Source organism: Agelaius phoeniceus, chromosome 30 (genome assembly GCF_051311805.1).
Source record: "Agelaius phoeniceus isolate bAgePho1 chromosome 30, bAgePho1.hap1, whole genome shotgun sequence".
In the NCBI taxonomy this organism is placed as follows: domain Eukaryota; kingdom Metazoa; phylum Chordata; class Aves; order Passeriformes; family Icteridae; genus Agelaius; species Agelaius phoeniceus.
Genome location: NC_135294.1, coordinates 3,331,256 through 3,356,135, shown reverse-complemented (window position 1 = coordinate 3,356,135; position 24,880 = coordinate 3,331,256). Strand labels below are relative to the sequence as shown.

The window sequence follows — 24,880 nt, the reverse complement described above, 5'->3', positions numbered from 1 at the left end:
TTGCCTGGTGTTAATTAATTACCCAGTGCCTATTGCCGGGTGTTAATTAATTGCCCCGTGCTCATTGCCCGATGTTAATTAATTGTCCCGTGCTAATTGCCCGCCGGTGTTCAGTCATTTTCCTCCATCGGACAGGACGGAGCAGCGCCCTGGGTCCCGCAGCCTCTGGGCAGCGCCATCCAGCTGTTCCCAGCTGTGTGCGGGGCTGAGCCCAGGCAAAACTCATGGCAGCGATGCCCTCTGCCAGCCCCGGCTCTGGCACCTCCCCACATCCCGGGACACCTGAGCGTCCCTGACCCCCGTGGGATGGTGGGGATGGTGGAGCATCCTCGGAGCTGAGGGGATTGGGGTGGATGAAGGGAGAGCAGCCCTGACCCCAATGGGATGGTGGGGAGGGTGTAGGGTGAGCAGCCCTGATCCCAGTGGGATGAAAAGGGATGAACCGAGAGCAGCCCTGACCCCGGTGAGATGGAGGGTGGGTGAAGTGAGACCCTCAGCCAGATGCTGGTGGTGCCACTGGAGCACCCCTGACCCCAATGGGATGAAAAGGGGGTGTAGGGAGAGCAGCCCTCACCCTAATGGGGTGGAGGGGGATGAAGGGAGAGCAGTCCTGACCCCAATGAAATGGAGGGAGACCATCCCTGACCCCACTGGGATCGAGGGGGGTGAAGGGAGAGCAGTCCTGACCATGATGGGATGGAGGGAGAGCAGTCCTGACCATGATGGGATGAAGGGAGAGCAGCCCTGACCCCAATGGGATGGAGGGAGAGCAGCCCTGACCCCACTGGGATGGAGGGAGAGCACTCCTGACCCCACTGGGATGAAGAGGGGATGAAGGGAGAGCCCCTGGCGCTGGCTGTGATGAAGGGACACACTGAGGTGTGCGCTGCTACTGTCCCGTGGCCCCGATGGCACCGCTGGAGGGGCACAAAGGGACACACCGAGGTGGGTGCTGGTGCTGCCAGCGGCCCTGGCACGCTCTGGACGCTTTATTCCTCCTGCCCCGAGCCCCGCGGGCAGCTCTGGGAGCAAAGCACCGAGCAAAAGGCGCCCGGTCCCGGCTCCCCGCGGTGCCCCGGCTGTGCCCGAGGCTCCCGGTGTCCCGGCCGTGCCCATGACCGAGGCTCCCGGTGTCTCAGCCATGGCTGTGCCCGAGGCTCCCGGTGTCCCGGCCATGCCCGAGGCTCCCGGTGTCCCGGCCGTGCCCGAGGCTCCCGGTGTCCCGGCTGTGCCCGAGGCTCCCGGTGTCCCGGCCGTGCCCATGACCGAGGCTCCCGGTGTCTCAGCCATGGCTGTGCCCGAGGCTCCCGGTGTCTCAGCCATGGCTGTGCCCGAGGCTCCCGGTGTCCCGGCCGTTCCCGAGGTTCCCGGTGTCTCAGCCATGGCTGTGCCCGAGGCTCCCGGTGTCTCAGCCATGGCCGTGCCCGAGGCTCCCGGTGTCTCAGCCATGGCTGTTCCCGAGGCTCCCGGTGTCCTGGCCGTGCCCGAGGCTCCCGGTGTCCCGGCCGTGGCTGTGCCCGAGGCTCCCGGTGTCCCGGCCGTGGCTGTGCCCGAGGCTCCCGGTGTCCCGGCCATGGCTGTGCCCGAGGCTCCCGGTGTCCCGGCCGTGGCTGTTCCCGAAGCTCCCGGTGTCCCGGCCGTGCCCGAGGCTCCCGGTGTCCCTGCTGTGACCGTGCCCGAGGCTCCCGGTGTCCCAGCCATGACTGTTCCCGAAGCTCCCGGTGTCTCAGCCATGGCTGTGCCCGAGGCTCCCGGTGTCCCGGCCGTGCCCGAGGCTCCCGGTGTCCTCCCGTCGCTCCGTGCCCTCACTGGCAGCCCCGCAGGACGCCCAGCGCCTCCCGCACGGCGGCGATGATCATCCCGTCCAGCTGCGAGGGCGCAAAGAGGGGGCTCAGCCCCGCTCACCCTACCCCACACCCCCAGATTTCCCCTCCCGAGCCCTCACCTGGGCGCGGAGGCGGCGCGGGGTCCCGGTGCCGAGGTTCCGGAGGCGCACGGCGCTCTCTGGGGACAGGAATTGCTGCTCCACGCTGATGGTGCCGCTCAGGCTCCGCACCTGCCCGTGTTTGCCGTGCCTCAGTTTCCCCTGAGGCTCGGCACGGCCTCTCAGGGAGGGGATGGGGGGCGCCTACCTGGTGGGGAGCCCCGGCGGGGACCAGCACGGCGTCCCCGGGGAGCTGCAGGAGGCTCCAGCCGCTCACCCCGCACTCGTCCCGCAGCCGCCGCCGCAAGGTGGGGTCCAGGTACAACCCGGGCGGCTCCAGGTGGAACCCGGGGGGCTCCAGGGGGAACCCGGGGGGCTCCACCGCGTCCTGCCCCGACTCCTGCGCCGCCTGTGGGGTGCCAGGGGTGAGCAGGGCCGGGTTTGCCCCTAAATAGCAGCTCCTAAGTAGCTCGCTTGGGTTTCGGGATGGCAAACTTAAATTCATTTTGGTTTTTCTTGCTAGATCATGATGCAAAAGGTACAAGGGCTGATCTTTGCTGTTTCTAGCTTCGTTTGTTCATTATTATTTCATCTTTTGGTGTCTTTTCTATCGCCTGTACTGGGACCAGCAAATGCTTTAGTTGAGTGTGGGGAGTAGCTTTTCATGTCGATGGGGCTGGAGTTTGGCATCGAGACCCTCTGGTATTAGCAGACACCTTAGCCCCGTCCTGCCCCGGCTCTGGTGCCAGGGGTGAGCGGGGCCGGGGCGCTGGAGGGGGCCGGGGTGGTGGCACCTGGAGCTGGCCAGAGCTCCATGGAGGATTGAGATTTAACAGTAGGAACTGCTGAGTCAAGATGAGACAGCAAAATAAGCTCCTGTCTTCTGTCTCGCCCCATAGCTTATCTCTGTAACCCCATAGGTGACTTCCCCCTAAACCCTACTATTGGACAAGTTTGGATCCCCCTTCACCCTATAAAAAGGGGCTGGTTTAGCCCACTTGGGAGAAGAAGAGCCAACACTGGAACCCTTTACAGACCCCACAATAAAACCATTGCTGTGGAACTCCAGGACTCTCCTTCTCCTCTCTCTCATCTGCTTCTACTCAGCCCTATGGTGCCCTAGCAAGCAAGCAAAGAGCTGGAATCCTAAGAGAGCTGAGAATCACTGAAGAGCTGAAATCCACTAAGCTTGCTTGGGACTGAGTTATCCGGGTGGTCCTGCCTGGCTCGGGGTTAAGCCCAATCTAAAGATCTGGGTCTTATCAGGCCCCCACCTTGCGCAGGAAATCCCGGATCCGCGGGGCATCCTCGGCACGGAAGATGTGCCACAGGGCACCGGGCACCGCGCCGGCCCCGAGCCGCTCCCGCAGCGGCGCCTCCAGCTCGTCCAGCTCAGCGGGCAGGAGCGGCTCTGCGGGCACAGGGGGCTCAGGGTGGGCGTGGGAGACCCTCAGGGGGGTGCCAGGGGCAGGGTGGGACCCTCAGGGGGGTGCCAGGGGCAGGGTGGGACCCTCAGGGGGGTGCCAGGGGTCAGGGTGGGCATGGAGGGTCCCGCACTTTGCCCCTACCCCGCGGTGCCCGCGCTGCGTGTGCCAGGACGCTGATGGAATCGGCCGCTTCCACCGTCAGGGGTTTGGTCCCAAAGTTCCGCTCCTGAGCAGGCACAGCTGGAAGGGATTTGGGATTGGAGCGGGCGGGGTGAGCCCGGCTGCCCCACAAAGCCCAGGAACCCTCAAAGCCCGGGAACCCTCAAAGCACGGCTGCCCCCCAAAGCCCGAGTGGCTCCCAGAGTCCTGGAGCCCCCCAAAGCCCCAGAGCCCCCCAAAGCCCCGGTGCCCCTCAAAACCCGGGTGCCCCACAAAGCTCGGGTATCCCCCAAAGACTGGGAACCCCCCAAAGCCCCGGCGTCCCCCAAAGCCCAGGAGGCCCCCAAAGCCCGAGTTCCCCTCAAAACCCCGGAGCCCCTCAAAGCCCTGGTGCCCCACAAAGCCCCGGAACCCCCAAAGTCCCGGTGCCCCCCAAAGCCCCGGAGCCTCACAAAGTCCCGGCTGCCCCCCAAAGCCCGGGTACCACCCAAAGCCTTGGTGTACCCCAAAGCCACGATGCCCCCCAAACCCCGGTGACCTCCAAATGGCCCGGCTGCCCCCCCAGAGTCCCGGGTACCACCCAAAGCCCTGGAGCCCCCCAAAGCTCCGGTGTCCCCCAAAGCTGGGGTGTCCCCCAAAGCCCCGATGCTCCAAAAAGCCCCAGAGCTCCTCAAAGCCTGGCTGCCCCCAAAGCCCCGGTGCCTCCCAAAGCTCTGGAGCCCCTAAAGCCCGGGAACCCCCAAAGCCTGGCTGCCCCACAAAGCCCTGGTGCCCTCCAAATCCCCAGAGCCCCCCAAACCCCAGTGCCTCCCAAATCCCGGTGTCCCCCAAAGCCCCAGTGCCCTGCAGAGCCCGGGGACCACCCAAAGGCCCGGAACCCCCAAAGCCCGAGTGCCTCTCAAAGCCTGGCTGCCCTCCAAAGCCCTGGTGCCCCCCAAAGCCCGGTGCCCCCCAAAGCCCTGGTACCCCCCAAAGCCCTGGTGCCCCCCAAAGCCTGGCTGCCCCCCAAAGCCCGGTGCCCCCCAAAGCCCGGTGCCCCCCAAAGCCCTGGTGCCCCCCAAAGCCCGGTGCCCTCCAAAGCCCTGGTGCCCCCCAAAGCCCGGTGCCCCCCAAAGCCCGGTGCCCCCCAAAGCCCTGGTGCCCCCCCAAGCCTGGTGCCGCTCTCACCGTAGGACACGCAGAGTCGCGGGCGCAGCCAGCGCCGGCCCCGCTGGCCCCGCCGGTCGGAGGCCAGGTTGAGGCGGCCGCTGGCCCCGCAGTACTCGGGCAGGGGCAGGCTGGCCCGCAGGTTGGTGGCCCTGTGACACAGGGGGGGCGCGGTGACACTCAGGAACCCCCCCAGCCCCACTGAGCCCCGCTGGCCTGGGGAGGGGACATGGGGGTGATGCCACCCTGTGCTGTCACCCACCGGCTCAGCTCCGTGTCCCCAAAGCCACGCTCCAGCTTCAGCAGGTCCCCGCTGCTCTGCTCCTGCTCGGGGGATGCTGTGGAGGGACCCCGGTGCCACATCAGGGATGGAGCCTGGCTCCCCTCACACCTCGCCCCAAAATCACACCGGGGACCCCACAGACTCCTCGTCCCCCAACCTGTGCTGGCGGCAAATCCATCCCAAAACCTCCGGCTGCTCATCCGGACTCGGCTCCGCGGTGCCCGCAGGTTCACGGCCTCCACCTCCTCCTCCTGCTCCTCCTGCCCCGAGGGCTGGAAGGATTCGGGCGCCCACAGCCGCGGCTCCAGCCGCTTCTGCAGCCCTGACACCAGCACGGGCTGCGGGGGGAGCTGGGGGTCAGTGGGGAAACTGGGGGGCTCCGGGTGTCACCCCACAGGCAAGGACGGGGGGCTCCGCGTGTCCCCCCATACACAGGGATGGGGGCTCCGGGTGTCACCCCATAGGCAGGGATGGGGGCTCCGGGTGTCACCCCATAGGCAGGGATGGGGCTCTGGGTGTCACCCCACAGTCAAGGACAGGGGGGCTCTGCTCCGGGTGTCACCCCATAGGCAGGGATGGGGCTCTGGGTGTCACTTCACACTCAAGGACAGGGGGCTCTGCTCCGGGTGTCACCCAACTTACAGGGACAGGGGCTCCGGGTGTCACTTCACGCACAGGGACAGGGGCTCCGGGTGTCACTTCACACACAGGGATGGGGGCCCCGGGTGTCACCCCACAGGCAGGGATGGGGACTCCGGGTGTCACCCCACACTCGGGGACATGGGGCTCCCGGGGTGATGCCGCCCTGTGCTGTCACCCACCCACACTCACGGACGGGGGGCTCCGGTGTCACCCAGCTTACAGGGATGGGGGGCTCGGGGTGTCATCCACACAGAGGGACAGGGGGGCTGCAGGTGTCCCCACTGACCTGGCCGTGCCTCCAGTGCTCCTGGAACAGTTCGTAGGCGCTGCCGTGGGCGGGGTCGTGCAGCCAGAGCAGCCCGCTGGGGGCCAGCACGCAGGGGGACACGGGGGGCTCCGGGGAGCCGGGGGGGCTCAGCTCGACCCCTGCCTGCCTCTCCTGGATCTTCCTCTCCACCACGCGGGCGATGATGCTGTCCAGGATGCTGGTCAGGCGATTGTCCTGGGGAAAGGGCAGGGGGGACAAGATTGGGGAGCCCCTAAGGGCACGGGGAACCCCCCAGCCCCAGCAGAGCGGGGTGGGCAGGAGGGCAGGGGTGAGGAGCAGGGCAGGGGCGGGCAGAGGGGCACAGGGTGGGCAGAGGGGCAGGGGTGGGCAGGTGGGCATAGGGTGGGCAGAGGGGCACAGGGTGGGCAGAGGGGCACGGGGTGGGAAGAGGGGCTGGGGTGGGCAGCAGGGTACGGGGTGGGAAGAGGGGCACAGGGTAGGCAGAGGGGCACGGGGTGGGCAGTAGGGTACGGGTTTGGGAGTAGGGCACGGGTGGGCAGAGGGGTACAGGGTGGGCAGAGGGGCGCGGGGTGGGCATCAGGGCCACAGGGTGGGCATAGGGGCTCAGGCTGGGCAGAGGGGCTCAGGGTAGGCATCAGGGGCACAGGGTGGACAGGAGGGCACGAGGTGGGCAGAGGGGCTGGGGTGGGCAGAGGGACATGGGGTGGGCAGGAGGGCACGGGGTGGTCAGAAGGGCACAGGGTGGGCATCAGGGCACAGGGTGGGCAGGAGGGCAGGGGTGGGCATCAGGGGCACAGGGTGGGCATCAGGGCACAGGGTGGGAAGCAGGGCACAGGGTGGGCAGGAGGGCAGGGGTGGGCATCAGGGTACAGGGTGGGCAGAGGGGCACGAGGTGGGCAGAGGGGCTGGGGTGGGCAGTAGGGTACGGGGTGGTCAGAAGGGCACAGGGTGGGCAGAAGGGCACGGTGTGGGCAGAGGGGCACAGGGTGGGCAGAGGGACACGGGGTGGGCAGAGGGACACGGGGTGGGCAGGAGGGCAGGGGTGGGCATCAGGGGCACAGGGTGGGCAGGAGGGCACGGGGTGGGCAGAGGGACACGGGGTGGTCAGAGGGGCACGGGGGTGGCCCGGGGGCCGCGGGACTCACGCTGGGCAGTGCCGGTGCCACGGGAGCGAAGGCCATGCGCACCCCGTCCTGCCCCAGGCACAGTTTGACGGCGGTGGAGGCCAGGAGGTCGCAGAGGGTCGCGCTCTGCACGGTCCCCCCCCGCACCGGGGGCTGCCCCGGGGACGGCGCCCCCTCCTCGGGGCTCTCTGCTCGGGGGACAACACGGTCAGGGTGTCCCACGCCGTCCTCCGCACGTCCCCCCATAGCCGGCACCCCACAAAGGGGACGGGGTGCGGCATCCCTGACCCCCCCGGAGCGCGGGGGGGTCGCAGCCGGCCCTACCTTCCTTGATGGGCCGGGCGGGCTCTGCGGGGCCGTGGCTGCTGCGGGGGGCCAGGGTGGGCACCGGCGGCTCCTGGAACAGCGCGGGGCTGTGGGGGAGCGGCTGGGAGCCGCATCCCGCGCCCTGCACCCTGCACCCCTGAACCCCAGCACCCCAGCACCCCTGCACCCCTGCATCCCTGCACCCCTGCACCCCTGCATCCCGCGCCCTGCACCCCTGAACCCCTGCACCCCTGTGTCCTGCACCCCTGCACCCCTGCACCCCAGCACCCCTGAACCCCAGCACCCCAGCACCCCTGCACCCCTGCACCCAGCACCCTGCACCCCAGCACCCTGCACCCCTGCACCCTGCACCCCTGCACCCCTGAACCCTGCACCTTTGTGCCCCTGCACCCTGCACCCCTGAACCCCTGCGCCCCTGCGTCCTGCACCCTGCACCCCTGCACCCCTGAACCCCTGCACCCCTGCACCCCTGCACCCCTGCACCCCTGAACCCCAGCACCCCTGCACCCCTGAACCCCAGCACCCCTGAACCCCAGCACCCCTGCACCCCTGTGCCCCTGAACCCCTGCACCCCTGCACCCTGCACCCCTGCACCCTGCACCCTGCACCCCTGCACCCTGCACCCCTGCACCCTGCAGCCCTGAACCCCTGCGCCCTGCGCCCTGCGCCCTGCACCCCTGCACCCCTGAACCCCTGCGCCCCTGCACCCCAGCACCCCTGCACCCCTGCATCCCTGCACCCCTGCACCCCAGCACCCTGCACCCCTGCACCCAGCACCCTGCACCCCTGCACCCCTGCACCCTGCACCCTGCACCCCTGCACCCCAGCATCCCAGCACCCCTGCGCCCTGCACCCCTGCACCCCAGCACCCTGCACCTCAACACCCCTGCACCCCTGCACCCCTGCACCCTGCACCCTGCATCCCTGCACCCCAGCACCCCTGCACCCCTGCACCCCTGCGCCCTGCACCCCTGCACCCCAGCACCCCAGCACCCTGCGCCCTGCACCCTGCACCCAGAGCCCCCCCTCCCCGTACCTGCCTGCCCGGGGGCTCCTCCAGGCTCTGCTCCGCGGCCCCCTCCCCGCAGGGACAGTGGGACTCGATGCCAAACTTGGCCCTGACCTCGTGCAGGAGCTTCCAGAGCCGGGTCAGGACTGGGGGAGGATGGGGACAGGGGTGTCAACCCCCCAGCAATGACCAGCAGGGCTTTTTGGGGTTTTTGGGGGACACACTCACCACAGGTGGGGACGAACTGTGTGGGGACCAGGGATGACACGTGGTGGCCCCGCCCGGGGGTGCACGGGGGTGGCAGCGCCGGACCCTCTGTGACAGAGAGAGGCTTTGTTTGTCCCCAGCGAGCCCCCACGGGGCTGTCACCCCCTTCCCACCCCTCCCCATCCCCATACCAGCGCCACTCTCCTCCCGCCTGCTGCGGTGGCACTCGGGGCACAGCTGGAAGCCACATCTGGCGCAGCTCCAGTGGGAGTTGAAGAAGCCACGCTGGCAGGAGTCACAGAGCTGGGGGGCTCCTTCCCCCCGCCTCCAGCCCGTCACCCCTGCGGGAAACACATCCTCAGCCTCCCTTTGTCCCCGTGTCCCCAATGCCACCCCCTCCCTGTCCCCGTGTCCCCAGTGCCACCCCCACCCTGCTCCCAATGTCCCCAGTGCCACCCCCACTCTGCTCCCAATGTCCCCAGTGCCACCCCCACCCTGCTCCCCGTGTCCCCAGTGCCACCCCCTCCCTGCTCCCCGTGTCCCCGTGTCCCCAGTGCCACTTCCACCCTGCTTCCCATGTCCCCAGTGCCACCCCCTCCCTGCTCCCCGTGTCCCCAATGCCACCCCCTCCCTGCTCCCCATGTCCCCGTGTCCCCAGTACCACCCCCGCCCTGTCCCCATATCCCCAGTGCCACCCCCTCCTGCTCCCAATGTCCCCAGTGTCACCTCCTCCCTGCTCCCCATGTCCCCGTGTCCCCAGTGCCACCCCCTCCCTGTCCCCATATCCCCAGTGCCACCCCCACCCTGCTCCCCGTGTCCCCATGTCCCCAGTGCCACCCCCTCCCTGCTCCCAATGTCCCCAGTGCCACCCCCTCCTGCTCCCAATGTCCCCAGTGTCACCCCCTCCCTGCTCCCCATGTCCCCGTGTCCCCAGTGCCACCCCACCCTGCTCCCCATGTCCCCAGTGTCACCCCCTCCCTGCTCCCCGTGTCCCCAATGCCACCCCCTCCCTGCTCCCCGTGTCCCCATGTCCCCAGTGTCACCCCCTCCCTGCTCCCCGTGTCCCCAGTGCCACCCCCTCCCTTTGTCCCCGTGGCTCCAGTGTCACCCCCTCCCTGCTCCCCGTGTCCCCAGTGTCACCCCCTCCCTGCTCCCCGTGTCCCCATGTCCCCAGTGCCACCCCCTCCCTGCTCCCCGTGTCCCCAGTGCCACCCCCTCCCTGCTCCCCGTGTCCCTGTGTCCCCAGTGCCACCCCCTCCCTGTGTCCCTGTGTCCCCAGTGCCACCTTCTCCCTTTGTCCCCGTGTCCCCAGTGTCACCCCCTCCCTGCTCCTCATGTCCCCGTGTCCCCAGTGTCACCCCCTCCCTGCTCCCCGTGTCCCCATGTCCCCATATCCCCAGTGTCACCCCTTCCCTGCTCCCCATGTCCCCAGTGCCACCCCCACCCTGCTCCCCATGTCCCCAGTGCCACCCCCTCCCTGCTCCCCGTGTCCCCAGTGCCACCCCCTCCCTGCTCCCCGTGTCTCCGTGTCCCCATGTCCCCAGTGTCACCCCCTCCCTGCTCCCCGCTCACCCTCGGGCCCTCCTGGCCACGTGTCCCTGTCCCTGCGCACGGCGGCACAGAAAGGGTCCCCCAGGACCCCCAGCAGGTACTTGGCCAGGCAGAGGCCGCTCCCCACGCTCCTGCTCCCCACATTCCTGCTCCCCAAATTCCTGAGACCCGGGTCAGGGTTGGCCACGTCCCCCTGGGCCTCCCCCAGGCTGCAGAGGCCATCGACGCTCAGCTCGCCGCTGTCCCCAAGGGCCAACCTGCAGGGAGAGGGGACAGAGTTGGGGGGGCTCGAAATGCAGGGAGGAGACCAGAGCGGAAAATTTGGGGTGGTGGGAGAGGGAAAAGGGCAGGACAAGGAGAGGATGCTGGAAAGTGGGGGGAGAGGAGGGGATTCTCTAAAGGGGGGTGACAAAGAGGATGTCCCAAAGAGGGGTTACAGGAGAGGATGCTCCAAAGTGGGGTGACAGGAGAGGCTGTTGTGAAGCAGGGTGACAGGAAAGGGTGTCCCAAAGAGGGGTGACAGGACAGGGTTTTGTAAAGCAGGGTGACAAAGAGGGTGTCCCAAAGAGGAGTGACAGAGAGGATGTCCCAAAGTGCGGTGACAGGAGAAGGTTTTGTGAAGCAGGGTGACAAAGAGGATGTCCCAAACAGGGGTGACAGGAGAGGATGCTGTAAAGCAGGGTGACAAGAGAGGGTGTCCCCAAGAGGGGTGACAGGAAGGGATGTCCCAAATAGGGGTGACAGGAGAGGATTTTGTAAAGCAGGGTGACAAAGAGGGTGTCCCAAACAGGGGTGACAAAGAGGGTGTCCCAAAAAGGGGTGACAGGAGAGGCTGTGGTGAAGCAGGGTGACAGGAAAGGGTGTCCCAAAGAGGGGTGACAGGACAGGGTTTTGTGAAGCAGGGTGACAGAGAGGATGCTTCAAAGAGGGGTGACAGGAGAAGGTTTTGTGAAGCAGGGTGACAGGAGAGGATGTCCCAAACAGGGGTGACAGGAGAGGCTGTTGTGAAGCAGGGTGACAGAGAGGATGCTCCAAAGTGGGGTGACAGAGTGTCCCAAAGAGGAGTGACAGGAGAGGCTGTTGTGAAGCAGGGTGACAAGAAAGGGTGTCCCAAAGTGGGGTGACAGGACAGGGTTTTGTATAGCAGGGTGACAAAGAGGGTGTCCCACATAGGGGTGACAGGAGAGGATGTCCCAAATAGGGGTGACAGGAGAGGACGCTCCAAAGTGGGGTGACAGGAGAGGATTTTGTAAAGCAGGGTGACAGGAAAGGGTGTCCCAAAGAGGAGTGACAGAGAGGATGTCCCAAAGAGGGGTGACAAAGAGGGTGTCCAAAAAAGGGGTGACAGGAAGGGATGCCCCTTCAGGAGGGGACGCTCTAAGACTTGGGTGACAGGAAGGGATGCCCCTTGGCATTTGTGTGACAGGAAGGAAATCCTCTGCACCGGGGTGACAGAAGGGGACATTCCAAAGCGGGCTGACCAAAAGGGCAATTCCAAAGAAGGGGCGGCTCTCCTGCCCCCTGCCACGTCCTGCGGGACCCCCCGGCCCTGCGGCTCCCCCCGGGCTCACCTGCGGAAGTGCAGCAGCCTGCAGCTGCTCTCGGGGGGCTCCTCCTCATCCTCCTCCTCCTCCTCCTCGGCCTCGGGGTCGCGGCCGGCGCGGGGGGCGCAGGCACAGCAGCGGGGGATGCTGGGGGGCAGCGCCGTGCAGGGCAGGCTCTGCAGGCACCACCGGCTCGGCGGCTCTGGGGACACGGGCAGCGCTTGGGGACACCGTGGGGCCCCGTCCGCACCAGCTGGGAGGAACTGGAAGTGCCCCAGGGCAGCTTGGACGGGGCTTGGAGCAACCTGGGAGGGTGCAAGGTGTCCCTGGGCATGGCAAGGGGTTGGGACTGGATGGGGTTTTTAGGTCTCTTTTAGGGTTTTCTTCCAACCCAAAGCATTCCGGGATGCTGGGATCCTATGACAGGCACGCTGTGGCGGGGGCTGGAAACTGGGCCAGAAAGTAGGGCTGGAAATTAGGGCTGGAGCTGCTCACAGGTCAGGCCTGGGATGCCAACACCTCCCCGAGGAGTCCCTGCCCCAGCCGCAGCGCTCCCAACCCCCGGGAATCCCACCCGAGGGTGTCACGCTGCCCCAGAGGGACATTTCTGTCCGTGGCCACCCCGGCAATCGCTGCCAGAGCCGGGAAAAGCCCCAGCGCAGCAGCTCCGCGGCCCCCACGTGTTCCCAGCTCGTGTTCCGGGCGCCAGGGATGCAAAATTCCCTCGGGATCGGGCGCTGCCCCCGCCCTCTCCGCGGCCCCGCTGCGCATCCCGCGCATCCTCACCTTCCTCTCCCAGCTCCATCCTCCTCTCCTCGGCGTCCCCCGCGCTCTCCGTGGCCTTGGTGCCCCTTTTGGCCGCCCCGGCGCCCTCGCCAGCAGGGCGGGGACCCTCGGCGGTGCCGTGGGGGCGTTTGGCCGAGCGCTTGCCCTCCCCGGGGGGCTCGGGACCCCCGTCCCGCCGAGGAGCTTTGGAGCGAGGCAACGACTGCTCCGAGTGCCGCGTCAGCCACGTCTTCTTCAGCTTGGTGTGGTTGCTGGGGGGACACGGAAAACGCCCCCCGGCCACGGCCACGGGGGGCTCGAAGGGGTTGGGCACCCCCGAGCACCCATCGCAGCCCGGGCTGGGGCACAGACAGCCCGGGGGGGGCTCCGGCTTGGCCACAGCCGCTGGGTAGTGCCCGTCCGCCAGCAGAGGGGACGGATTGGGGTCCCCGCATGGCGGGGGCGAGCGGGGCTGGGCGCTCCGGTAGCCCAGGCGCTCATCTTTGGGCTCCGAGGGTCGTCCCGGCCCCGCGTCCGTGGAAAAATCGGCGCCGTGGGGCCGTGAGCCCACCCAGGGCCCCCCGGAGCCCCCCGGGCCGGGCTGCAGGAGGAACAGGGGGCGGCTGCAGCCGGGGGGAGGCGTGCGGGGATGGGGAGCGGGCACCCCCGCCCGGCCATCCCTCCACGGGGCTCCCGGCAGCTCCGGCACCGCCGGCTCCCCCTGCCCGGCTCGCTCCTGCCCTGCTTGGCTCCTGCCCAGCAGCTGCGGCGCCGCGTGGTTCTTGCTCGAGGGGTGGAACCCGGGGCCTTTCTTGACGTAAAACTCCTGGAAGGGAGCAGAGGGGCGGTGTCACCCCACATGTGGGGGGGTCCCCGTCCCGCTTCTGTCACCCACATCCCTGCGAGGGGGCGATGGGGAGCATTCCGTTCCCGTGCCTCAGTTTCCCCACACCCTTGCCAGGCTGGGCAGCCGCCCGGTGCTTCCCGGTGCCCGGGGCCGGCTCCTGGGGTGCCCGTGTGCCCCGCTGCCAGCGTGGGAAAGGAATGGGGAGCCGCAGCAGCGGCACGGGGCGCGCCCAGGGCTGGCAGCGCTGCCTCCCGCCGCCCCCGTGCCGCGGCTCCGCCGCCGTGACTCAGCCCGGGGGTGGCAGCAGCCGCGGGGACAGCGCAGCGTCACCCTCGGGGGGCTGCGAGCCCCCTGCCCACCACCCTCGGGGGCGCTGCCAGGCCCTGCCCGGGGTGCAGGCGGGGCTGGAGCCGCTGTCACAGCCGAGCATCCTCGCTCCGCAGCCTCTCCGAGGGGTCCTACCTTGTTCCCTGAGCTGGAGCAGCCGTCGAAGGGGGGCAGAGCCGCCTTGCACCTCGGCGGGACCCCCAGGTAGAGGGGCTGGCCCCAGGCGGGCCCGTAGGAGCCCAAACTCCACTCGGGGCCGGCGAAGCGCCCGTCCCGCACCGGCCCCGGCCCCTCGGGCCCCGCGGCCCCGAACGGGGGCTCGGCCGGGGGCGCGCTGGGCAGCAGCGAGGACAGGAGGAAGGGGCTGTGCTTGGCCTCCAGGAGGAAGGGGCAGTGCTGGAAGGAGGCCGGGGGCTCTCCGGCCGCGTCCCGGGGTTTGCCGGCGGCGCCGGGCACGGCCAGGGGGTAGCGCTGGTACGCGTGGCTGTAAAGGGCCAGCGGGGCCAGCACGGCCTCGGCCCAGCGCGGCCCCGGGGGCTCCTTGCAGGGCTCCCCCCAGCCCCCCTTGGGCTGCCCGTTCCGGGGCGGCAGCAGCGGGGGCAGCTCCGCTCCGTCCTTGGGGCCCCTGGGGTAGGGGCAGCCCAGGCGGCCCCCGGCGAGCTCCCGGCCGGGTCCCAAACATCCCTCGGAGCCCCTCCAGGGACAGGGACATCCTTTCTCCACGGGGTAGCTCAGCTTGCCGGGCTCCGGGTAGCTCGGGAGTCCCAGCTCGGCAGCGGCGCTCCGGGATAAAAGCATCGCGCTGCTCTCCGTGCCCCGGGAGTCCTGCGCCGCCTCCGGGGCTCTTCTCCACCGCGCCGGGCTCTCCCCCATCCTCGCGTCGCTGGCCATGCTGCTCCCACGCTCATGTGGTGCTCAGCGCCGTCCCTGCGGGCAGGGAGAGCGACATCAGCGGGGAACAGCGCCCGCCCCTGCCCGGGCAGAGCTGCGGGGAAACTGAGGCACGGGGATGCTTGGGGTGTTGCTGGGGCTCTGCCTTCAACCCCCTCAGCTCCATCCTCCCGTGTTTGGGGCACGGGTGGACGCAGCACTCTCATTTCATAGGGCTGCCACGGCTTGGATCTACCCCAGATCTATGCAAAGTGAGGAGAAAATCAGTTTTGTTTTCTATGTAACAGATGCCAGAAGCAGAGATGCTCTCAAACACTGAGATTGTCTCCATTTCCAGTAGGTGCTTCATGACCAGAAGTCCTGCCCAGAGCTATTGGCTCTGCAAACAGAGCTCAGCACCAGTTTAATCACAAGCTGCAAGGGGAAATCAGAGGGGGAACAACAGCGTCCTGTCCTTGGCCCACCAGGAATTGAGCACCAGGCATTGGGCACCAGGCATGGAGCACCAGGCATTGGGCACCGGGCACTGAGCACCAGGCATTGGGCACCGGGCATTGGGCACCAGGCATTGGAACCAGGCATGGAGCACCAGGCATTGGGCACCGGGCATGGAGCACCAGGCATTGGGCACCGGGCATTGGGCAGCAGGAATTGAGCACCAGGAATTGAGCACCAGGAATTGGGCACCAGGCATTGGGCAGCAGGCATTGGGCACCAGGCATTGGGCACCAGGAATTGGGCACCAGGCATTGGGCACCAGGCATTGGGCACCGGGCATTGGAACCAGGCATTGGGCACCGGGCATTGGGCACCAGGCATTGGAACCAGGCATTGGGCACCGGGCATTGGGCACCAGGCATTGAGCACCAGGCATTGGGCACCAGGCATTGGGCACCAGGCATTGGGAATTGAGCACCAGGCATTGGGCACCAGGCACTGAGCACCAGGCATTGAGCACCAGGCATTGGAACCAGGCATTGGGCACCAGGCACTGGGCACCAGGCATTGGGCACCGGGCATTGAGCACCAGGCATTGGAACCAGGCATTGGGCACCAGGCACTGGGCACCGGGCATTGGGCACCGGGCATTGGGCACCAGGCATTGGGCACCAGGCATTGAGGACCAGGCATTGGGCACCAGGCATTGGGCACCAGGCATTGAGCACCGGGCATTGAGCACCGGGCATTGGGCACCGGGCATTGGGCACCAGGCATTGGGCACCAGGCACTGAGCACCAGGCATTGGGCACCAGGCATTGGAACCAGGCATTGGGCACCAGGCATTGGGCACCGGGCATTGGGCACCAGGCATTGAGCACCAGGAATTGGGCACCAGGCATTGAGCACCAGGCATTGGGCACCAGGCATTGGGCACCAGGCATTGGGCACCGGGCATTGGGCACCAGGCACTGAGCACCAGGCATTGGGCACCAGGCATTGAGCACCGGGCATTGGGCACCAGGCATTGAGCACCGGGCATTGAGCACCAGGCATTGGGCACCAGGCATTGGGCACCGGGCATTGGGCACCGGGCATTGGGCACCAGCCATTGCAGAGCCCGGCACGGCGCGGGGCGATCCCGGCTCCCCTCGGGACGCACGGTGAGGGCGGACACGTGTCCGGGCCGGGTGTCGCCGTCGCATCGCGTCCCTCCTGCGCCCATCCCGGCGGGGCTGGCGGCACCTCGCGCCCACCCCCAGTCCCTCCGCACCCAGGCTGGCCCCGCGCCCGGCCGCTGGCACCCAGCGTGGGGAGGCCGTGCCCCGCGCAGGTATTCGCCCCCGGCCAGGGCTGGGTGCGCTTCCCAAGAGGGCTCCCAGCCAGGGGGGAGCTCCGCGCTCGCAGGGGCCCCTCCTGGGAGAAATGCCGGGGGGGATTTGTAGGATTAACGCTCCGCCGGGACCCGGGCCACACGCAGGCGCGGCTGCCGAGCCGGACCCCGCATCCCGTCCCCGTGTCCCCGTGTCGCCGTGCCCGGAGCGGCCGAGGGGGACAGAGCCGAGCTCAGCCAGCTCCCGACCCTGCTGCGGGATGGGACAGAGCCGCCCCGAGGGCCGGCATGGGGACAGGAGCGGGGTGGGGACAGCACCGTGTGTCCCCAGAGCCGCTTGTTCCTGTCACATCCTCCCCGCAGAGAGGGCAAAGCCCCCATTCCCACAGTGCTTGGGAAGCATCCCGGGGCACCCTGGGGCACAGGGACACCCTGGGGTGCAGGGACAACCCTGGGGACAGCCACCCTGGGGACAGCCACCCTGGGACACAGGGACACCCTGGGGTGCAGGGACACCCTGGGGACAGCCACCCTGGGGTGCAGGGACACCCTGGGGCACAGGGACACCCTTGGGACAGCCACCCTGGGGCACAGGGACACCCTGGGGTGCAGGGACACCCTGGGGACAGCCACCCTGGGACACAGGGACACCCTGGGGACAGCCACCCTGGGGCACAGGGACACCCTGGGGTGCAGGGACACCCTTGGGACAGCCACCCTGGGGACAGCCACCCTGGGACACAGGGACACCCTGGGGACAGCCACTCCATCCCTCCGGGGCCAGGCTGTCCCACCCAGCCGCACCTCAGGGAGCTCTCCCAGCGCAGCCCCCAGTGGGCCGAGGCTGCCCCATCCTCGCGGTCACCCCGGGGGTGGCATTGCCGCAGGGTGACACTGTCCCCTGTCCCTCTTGCCAGCACAGGAAGCCGCTCCCGCTGCTCGGCGGGCGAGCAGCCCCAGTGGCCCGCAGCTACCTGGAGGGTCCATCAGGGACCCCAGCGCCGAGGACGAGCGGGGTCTCCGCCGGTGCCACCGGGTCCGGGAGAGGCGAAACCGGGCGGGCGGGAGCACCTAAACCCACAGGCTGAAGGGGTCCGGCTCCGGGATCTGGAGGAGGCAGAAAGCCGCCCGGGCGGCCCTGGGGATGTTCTTCTCCTCGTGCTGGAGCTGAAGTTTTCGATCCATTGGCTTGGGAGGCTCCGTGCTCCTCCTGGCTGTGCTCCTACGAGCTGGGGGTCGCGGCGGGCTGGGATTCGGGGATCGGGGTACCCAGGGAGCAGCGGCAGCACGAGCGGGACCTTCCCCCGGCTCTAGGCAGCCCTGAGCATCCTGAGCGCTGACAAGGAGGTGGCAGCGGCTCTGCTCCCCACGAGCGTGCAGCCTCCGCCGGCTCCGGCAGGACTGGGCAGGAGGAGGCAGGGAGGGAGGGAGGGATGGATGCTGGGGCTGCTGACGCCCGGGAACCGGGAGCCGGCGCGGTGCCGGCGGTGCCGCCCAGCCCCGGGGGCACCGGCGGCGGTGCCAAGGCGGGCAGGTGTGCTCTGCCCCGTGCGGCTGAAGAAAGCGCCCTTTGTTCGCCAAGGCCGCCCCGGCACCAAGGAAAGGCTCCAGCCGCCCGCTCCGGGCCAGACTGGAACGGGACAAACACCGGGATGGGCCACGAGTCCCTGAACTGGTGCTGGGGACGTGGCCAGCACGGAGCAGGTGGGCAGCCCAAGGGGATGGGAGTCCTCAGGACCCCAAACCCCTTCGGCTTTGGTCAATGGTCACAGATGCGGCCTCGAGTGTGCTCCAGAGCCGGGTCCATCCCTGCTGCCCCTGCCTGGGGAGCAGAGAGAGCTCCTGGGGGACAGACAGAACTCCTGGGGGACACAGAGAGCTCCTGAGGGACAAACAGAGCTCCTGGGGGACAGACAGATATCCTGGGGGGACAGACAGAGCTCTTAGGGAGCAGGCAGGGCTCCTGGGGGACAGACAGTGCTCCTGGGGGACAGACAGAGCTCTTGGGGGACAGACAGAGCTCCTGGGGGACACAGAGAGCTCCTGGGGGACAGACAGAGCTCCTGGGGGACAGACAGTGCTCCTGGGGGACACAGAGAGCTCCTGGGGGGACAGACAGTGCTCCTGGGGGGACAGACAGAGCTCCTGCACCCCCTGCAGACCCCCCAGCAGCCGGCTGAGCAGAGCAGGGCGTGCTCTGAGGGGTGCAGAGGGCCCTGGGCAGCGCAGGGGTGCTGTGACAGCGTCCTGGCAGTGCCACCCTCACCAGGGATGAAGAGGGAGAGCCTGGGGCCTCTCATCCCTGCTCTGCAGCCCAGCAGGGTCACACAAATCTAAGCTGTGCCCGCTGGGATCACACCCATGCCAGCTGTGCCCACCAGGGTCACACAGACCCCATCCAGCTGTGCCCACCAGGGTCACACAGACCCCACCTGTGCCATCAGGGTCACACCCATGCCAGCTGTGCCCACCAGGGTCACACAGATCCCATCCAGCTGTGCCCACCAGGGTCACACAGATCCCACAAATGCCCATCAGGCTCACACCCATCACACCTGTGCCCACCAGAATCACACAGATCCCACTGATGCCCACCAGGGTCACACAGTTCACAGTTCCCACCTGTGCCCGCCAGGGTCACACAGATCCCGGCTGTGCCCACCAGAATCACACAGATCCCACCAATGCCCACCAGGATCACACCCATCCTAGTCGTGCTCTGCTGCCCACCAGGGTCACACAGATCCTACCAATGCCCACCAAGATCACATCCATCCCAGCTGTGCCCACAGGGTCACACAGATCCCATCCAGCTGTGCCCACCAGGATCACACCCATCACAGCTGTGCCCACCAGGATCACACAGATCCCATCCTGGCTGTGCCCACCAGGGTCACACAGATCCCATCCAGCTGTGCCCACCAGGATCACACAGATCCCATCCAGCTGTGCCCACCAGGGTCTCACAGATCCCATCCCAGCTGTGCCCACCAGGGTCACACCGACCCCTCCCATGCCCACCAGGCTCACACCCATCCCTGCCATGCTCTGCATCCCACCAGCCAAAGTTGGCACCTTGTGGGTGCCCCCCCACTGTCCCCAAGCCCCGGGACCCCCAGCACGAGGACAACCCGACCCCGACCCCACCCCAGCCACTGTGGAGCGCACCTGGGGGGGTCTCCCAGGCGGACCCCCCGTTCCTGGGCTCCGGGGGGGGGCTGGCACCGCTGCCAGCAGCGCCGTGTGTGTTTATGTAACCCGCGTGTGCCCAGGCTGTGCCCGCCTTACATAAACCTGGGCACGGCCGGCCCGGCACGGGGCTGGGGGCACGGGAGAAGGGGTCAGGGCTCTCAGGAGCCCAGCAGTGCCAGGGCAGCTCCAGCTCAGCGGTTTGGTCCCGTTGGGAGCGGGCAGCGGGGGTTAACCCTTGCTGGGCCGGGGTCCAGGCTGTCCCATGCCATGGCCGGGCATAGCAGGACCCCCCAGCCCTGCTCGCCCAGGGGGTTTGGGGCGCTGCTGGCTGCACCCAGTGGGTGCCAGGGAACAGGGAGGGGACCCAGACAGGGCTCGGGGCGAGGGAGAGCCCGCGCCTGCCTGCGATGAGAAGGTGCTGAAAGACGAACTCTTGCCGTTGCCTCCCTCCCTCGCTCAGGAATGATGGATCCGGAAGGGCTGGGACGGAGCTGGCAGCGGGAGGGACCCCGGGAAGGCTCTGCAGCGTCCCGGCCTGCCCGGGGTGCCGGGAATGTCCCCAAGGAGGGGACAGGTGGGGACAGGGATGGACGCACCACGCTGGAAACACCAGGGAGGGTCGATGGGGCAAGGAGCGGGGATCAGGGCAATGATGGAGGGACAGCGGGGAGTTTCCCACCATGCACTGGGGCAGCATCGCTGGGCACTGTCCCCTCCCCACGCCACGCTGCCCTCGGCGTGCCAGGGAGCCTGGTGGAGCCCTCCCAGGGCCGGTGCAGTCCCCACGGGGCGGCCACGCTGTGGGAGGCTCTGCTGGGGCTCAGCCACCGCTCCCCAAGCCCAGGAACGGCTCCGTGCCTGCTCCCACAGCCCCAGCCCCTGCCCGGGTCCCTCCACGCCCTGCCCGTCCCAGCACGACCCCCAGAGGGTCCCCAGGGTGAAGCGGGGGGGTCCAGGCTGGGTTTGAGTTCTGGCAGCTGGGAATAGCGCCCGAGGGGCTCTGCCTTGGTGGCTTGGCACAGAGCTCCAAAATCCTTGGGTTTCCCCCAAAACAGAGGGACGGCAACACCCAGGAGCCGAGTGCCGGCCAGAGCGCCACCACAGGAGGCTGGAAACTCCCGAATGAGAGACCTCAGCACCCCTGCCCTGCTCCGGCATCGGGGGGACATTGTGGGGACATCGGGGTGGAGGGACACTGTCCCCACGGTGTCCCCTGGGATCATGTGGGACGCTGTGAAGGGGTGAGGTAGAGGGACACTGTCCCCATGGCAATCCCTGGGATAATGTGGGATCCTATGAGGGGGTGAGGCAGAGGGACACTGTCCCCACGGTGTCCCCTGGGATCATGTGGGACCCTGTGAGGGGATGAGGCAGAGGGACACTGTCCCCATGGTGTCCCCTGGGATCATGGGGAGACACTGTGGGGACATGGGGCAGAGGGACATCGGCCCCACAATGTCCCCTGGGATCATTGAGGACACTGTGGGGACATGGGATGGAGGGACGCTGTCCCCACGATGTCCCCTGGGATCATGGAGGGACGGAGGGGACACTGTCCCCACGGTGTCCCCATGGGGGATGTGTGCGGGACAGGGGATCCCCAGAACGATCCAGCACCGGGGGAGGGATGGATGAGGGTCCTGGTCCCCCAAACCCCTCTCCTGATGTCCCAGCAGGGTCCCGCCAGCCCCAGCCCGGTGCCCACAGCCCCCGACTGGAGCAGGGCACCCCCAGCCCCACAAACTGCTTCTGCCCCGGGAAGAACCCAAAATCCAGCGGGGAAGAACCCAAAATCCAGCGGGGAAGAACCCAAAATCCAGCGGGGAAGACCCCAAAATCCACCGGGGAAGACCCCAAAATTCAGCGGGGAAGACCCCAAAATCCACCGGGGAAGACCCCAAAATCCAGCGGGGAAGACGCCAAAATCCAGCAGGGAAGAACCCAAAATCCAGCGGGGAAGAACCCAAAATCCAGCTTTTTTCCTCATGCAAAATGGATCCCCGTTCCTGCTTGCCCGGAGTGCGCACACAGAACCCCAGCCCTTCCTCTTCCTCCTCCTCCTTCCTCCTCCTCCTCCTCGCAGCCCCGGCACAGAGCCCGGCACGCACCTACCTGCCTGCAGCGCGGCGCAGGTGAGGAAGCTGAGGGCGCAGGCAGAGGAAGCAGCCCCGATCCCTCCCCGTGCCCAGCACCGGGCGCTGTGGCCGCGAGAGCTTTTGTTAATCTGCACCCGGCGCTTAAATTAAAAAAAAAACAAAAAGAAAAAAAAAGAAAAAGGGAAAAAAAAAAAGAAAGAAAAAAAAAAACCCACGTCAAACCTTCAGGAGTCTGGAGGCTGCGGCGGAGCGGAGGGCACGGGAGGACACTCACTCCCACACGAGCAGCTTTCTGGGAATTAGGGCCGCAGCCCAACTGCTCTGGCAGCCTGCGCTCCCCTCCAGCCCTGGCTGCCGGTACGGCGGGGCCTGGGCACCTCCCCGGTGCCGGTGCCGGTTCCGGACAGCCCCAGCGGCCCCGTCCGGCCCCGCCGCCGCAGGGTCGGACACTTCTCCCGGCCCTAATCTGCCGCTTTTCCCCGGGGAGGTGAGTAAGCATCGCTAATCCCGCAGCTCGCTGCGCTGCCGGGGACGGACGAGCCGCTCCCCCCGGGCTGGGGCCGCTCCCGACACCCGCAACGCGCCCGGCCTGGCCCCGCTCGCCCCTTCCCCGGTGCCGCTTCCCTCAAGGCGAAGCTTGAGATGGACGCAGAGAGGAGAAGCAGCGTCAGAGGGCACGGCGGGATGTGGCAGCCGACCCACCTGTGCCAGGGGTGCCCCCCATGCCCCTGTGCCAGCCAGGGGGTGCCGGAGCCGCCGCAGGTGATGGGCGCTGCCCGATGCTGCCGTCCCCGCATCCCTCCTTCCCTCCCCGGGCGAGCCCCGGTGCGGGGGCACCGTGCCCGTCCTGTGCCACCCCGTGCCCCCCTCCACGTGCCCGGGACTCCTGTTTACCCAGCGCCAGGAACCCGCTTCAAATACCTTGATGTAATTAAAAGCTCACCCCGGGGCCAAGGGCTTAGGACGGCAGCCAGGGACACGGGCAGCCCGCTGCCACCTGCGTGCCACCCCGGCGGCCCTGGCAGCACCTACCTGGCAGTGCCCGGGGGCTCCTGCCCTCAGTGCGGGCCCCTCCGGCGTCCCCACGGTGCTCCCGGTGACGCGGGACAGAGCGATGGGCAGCCCCTGCTCGCTGCCTCAGTTTCCCTTGGCGGCCGGAAATGTTCTGCCTCAGTTTCCCCGCTCCACCTGGGGTGCCCAGCTCGCCCTGGAGGTGATGCCCTGGAGATTACGGTCCCCAAAACGCGCTCAGCCCAGCGCCCGCGGTGTCACGGCGGGGACGCGGAGCCGGAGCGGCGCTCGGTGCCAGCGCGGGCTGGCTGGGGACAGACGCGTCCCCGGGGGCACAGGCGGCTGCGGGGAGGCGGGGGGGATGCAGCAGCTCCTTCAGCCGTGTCCTCCCACACTCCCGTCACCTCGAACGCCCTTTTCCCGACCCCTCCCGCCACCGCCGCGCTTCCCACCCGTCATCCCCTTCCTCGCCATCCTCCTCCTCCTCCTCCTCATCCTCACCAGCGGCTCACCGGCAGCCTTGGGGGCATGAGCGCGCTTCAGACACGGTGTGGGGGCGCAGTGGGAGCCCCCCCAGAATGAGGAGGGGAGGTTTTACCTGCGCGGCAGCGCTGGGGAGGGAGGCAGGGAGGGATGGAGGGATGGAGGGGGGGTCTCATCATCCCCCCCGCCTCTCCCGCGGCTCCTCAGCCCGCCCTCGCTGCCCTCTGCGGCGGGAGGCAGCTGAGAGCTCCCGGGGCTGCCAGAAAAGAGGCTGCGTTTAAACAACAGACATAATTATGCTTTTGATACCGTCTGCTAAAAATACAGCGCGGTGCCGCGCGGGGAGCCATGTGTGCGCGGCCTCACATGGCTGCGGCCCCAACAGCTGACTCAGACAGCGGCCACCGGCAGGGGACAGCGCGGGGGGACCCCCGCGGGGATTCGGGGGGTGCCACCCTCACCTGGGACCCCCAAACGGCCGGGCTGGGGGGAGAAGGGCAGCCCGGGGATGGCAGGAGCGCCCCAGAGCAAAGGGGTGAAATGAGCTGGGCATGGGGCAGGGAAGGAGGGGGGATGGATGAGGAGTGTGATGTCACTCGGTGTCACCAGGGTGGGTTTGGGGGGGCTCAGGCCGCTCCCGGGGGTGGGAGGCCGAGGAGGAAACTGGGGGTGGCACCCCAAGCACCCAGCAGCTCCCTGGGGAGGTAAATCCCATTTGGGAGCCATGACCCCAAATTTCCCTGAGCCTGAGAGAGACAGGGGTGGGTGACACCCCCGCAGTGCCCGGCCCTGCAGCAACCACGGCCCGGGGTTGGCAGCGCAGCATCAGCCGTGTCCCTGTCAGCTGGCACAGAGCAGCCCTGCGTCACCGGGTCCCCTGCCAGCTCCCAGGGATGCAGGCAGGGAGCCCTTCCCTGTGTCCTGTCCCTCCCTGCCTCAGCCCCAGCCCCTCTCCAGCTCTTCAGGACCTGCAAGGGGCTCTGAGGTGTCCCTGGAGCCATTCCCTGTGTCCTGTCCCTCCCTGCCTCAGCCCCAGCCCCTCTCCAGCTCTTCAGGACCTGCAAGGGGCTCTGAGGTGTCCCTGGAGCCTTCTCCTCTCCAGGTGAGCACCCCCAGCTCTCCTAACCTGGCTCCAGTTCTGGAGCATCTCCGTGGCCTCCTCTGGACTCCAGCAGCTCCACCTCCCTCTGCTATCGGGGACCCCCGAGCTGCAGGTGGGGTCTCACCTGAGCGGAGCACAGAGGGACAATCCTGGGTTGTGTCACCTCCCACACGCCCCAGCCCCGCTGTGCCCCCACTCCTGCCCAGGGGTTTGGGGTGGCACAGGTTGGCACAGGGGGTCCCCACAGCGGTGCCAGCCGGGCTCAGCCTGGCAGCCCCTCCCCGGAGGGGACGGTGGCAGCGGGCGAGCTCAGGTCAGGCGCTTAAACTGCTGCGCTGGGGCGGTGCCAGGCGAGCCGCGGGGGATTAGGGCTCTGCTGATGCAGCCTGGCACTGGCCCGGCCGCTGACACAGCTGCGATCAGCGCTGGCACCGCCGCAGCTGCCGAGCCCCGGGGGGACGGGCAGTGCCACCCGCCCGCCTCCCATGCCCTCCTTGGGTTTCAGCCCCCGGGGGACACGCGGGTTTAGCAAAGCAGGACACCAAAACTCCCTGTCCCTTCCCAGGAAGGCGCTGGCGTCGTGTCCATTCCCTTGTCCCTCCTGGGAAGGCGCTGCTCAGTTTCGTGCCTCAGTTTCCCCAAGCTGGGAATCCCCGACCCCACACCCCGGGGATGCAACACCGGGGCTGCTGTGAGCCCACCTGGAGTCCCCCCACCATGCAGGAACCCCCCGTTTGACCCCCGGGCGGCCTCCCCGGGCCGT

General features: G+C 68.1%; 1 protein-coding gene across 5 annotated transcripts; it reads right to left on the bottom strand.

The window, feature by feature from the left end:
• Positions 1-950: 950 nt before the first annotated feature.
• HR (HR lysine demethylase and nuclear receptor corepressor) lies at positions 951-23,184 on the bottom strand. Of its 5 annotated transcripts, XM_077191723.1 has the most exons (21): positions 23,034-23,167; positions 22,554-22,742; positions 21,538-21,661; positions 13,707-14,498; positions 12,419-13,223; positions 11,660-11,834; positions 10,110-10,345; positions 8,729-8,878; positions 8,559-8,645; positions 8,358-8,476; positions 7,319-7,391; positions 7,016-7,182; positions 5,868-6,083; positions 5,097-5,277; positions 4,919-4,994; positions 4,678-4,808; positions 3,493-3,591; positions 3,199-3,335; positions 2,133-2,333; positions 1,946-2,056; positions 951-1,868 (listed from the first exon to the last, which is right to left on the bottom strand). In XM_077191723.1, exons 4-21 carry the CDS (start codon positions 14,460-14,462, stop codon positions 1,806-1,808), a joined length of 3,783 nt encoding a protein of 1,260 aa, XP_077047838.1. In that variant the 5' UTR covers positions 14,463-14,498; positions 21,538-21,661; positions 22,554-22,742; positions 23,034-23,167; the 3' UTR covers positions 951-1,805. The 5 variants fall into 5 exon arrangements, with proteins under 5 accessions (XP_077047838.1, XP_077047839.1, XP_077047837.1 ...); XM_077191724.1 differs by lacking the exon at positions 23,034-23,167 and having other exon boundaries at positions 21,534-21,661; positions 22,554-22,935; XM_077191722.1 differs by lacking the exon at positions 23,034-23,167 and having other exon boundaries at positions 22,554-22,935.
• Between the last annotated feature and the right edge of the window lie 1,696 nt (positions 23,185-24,880).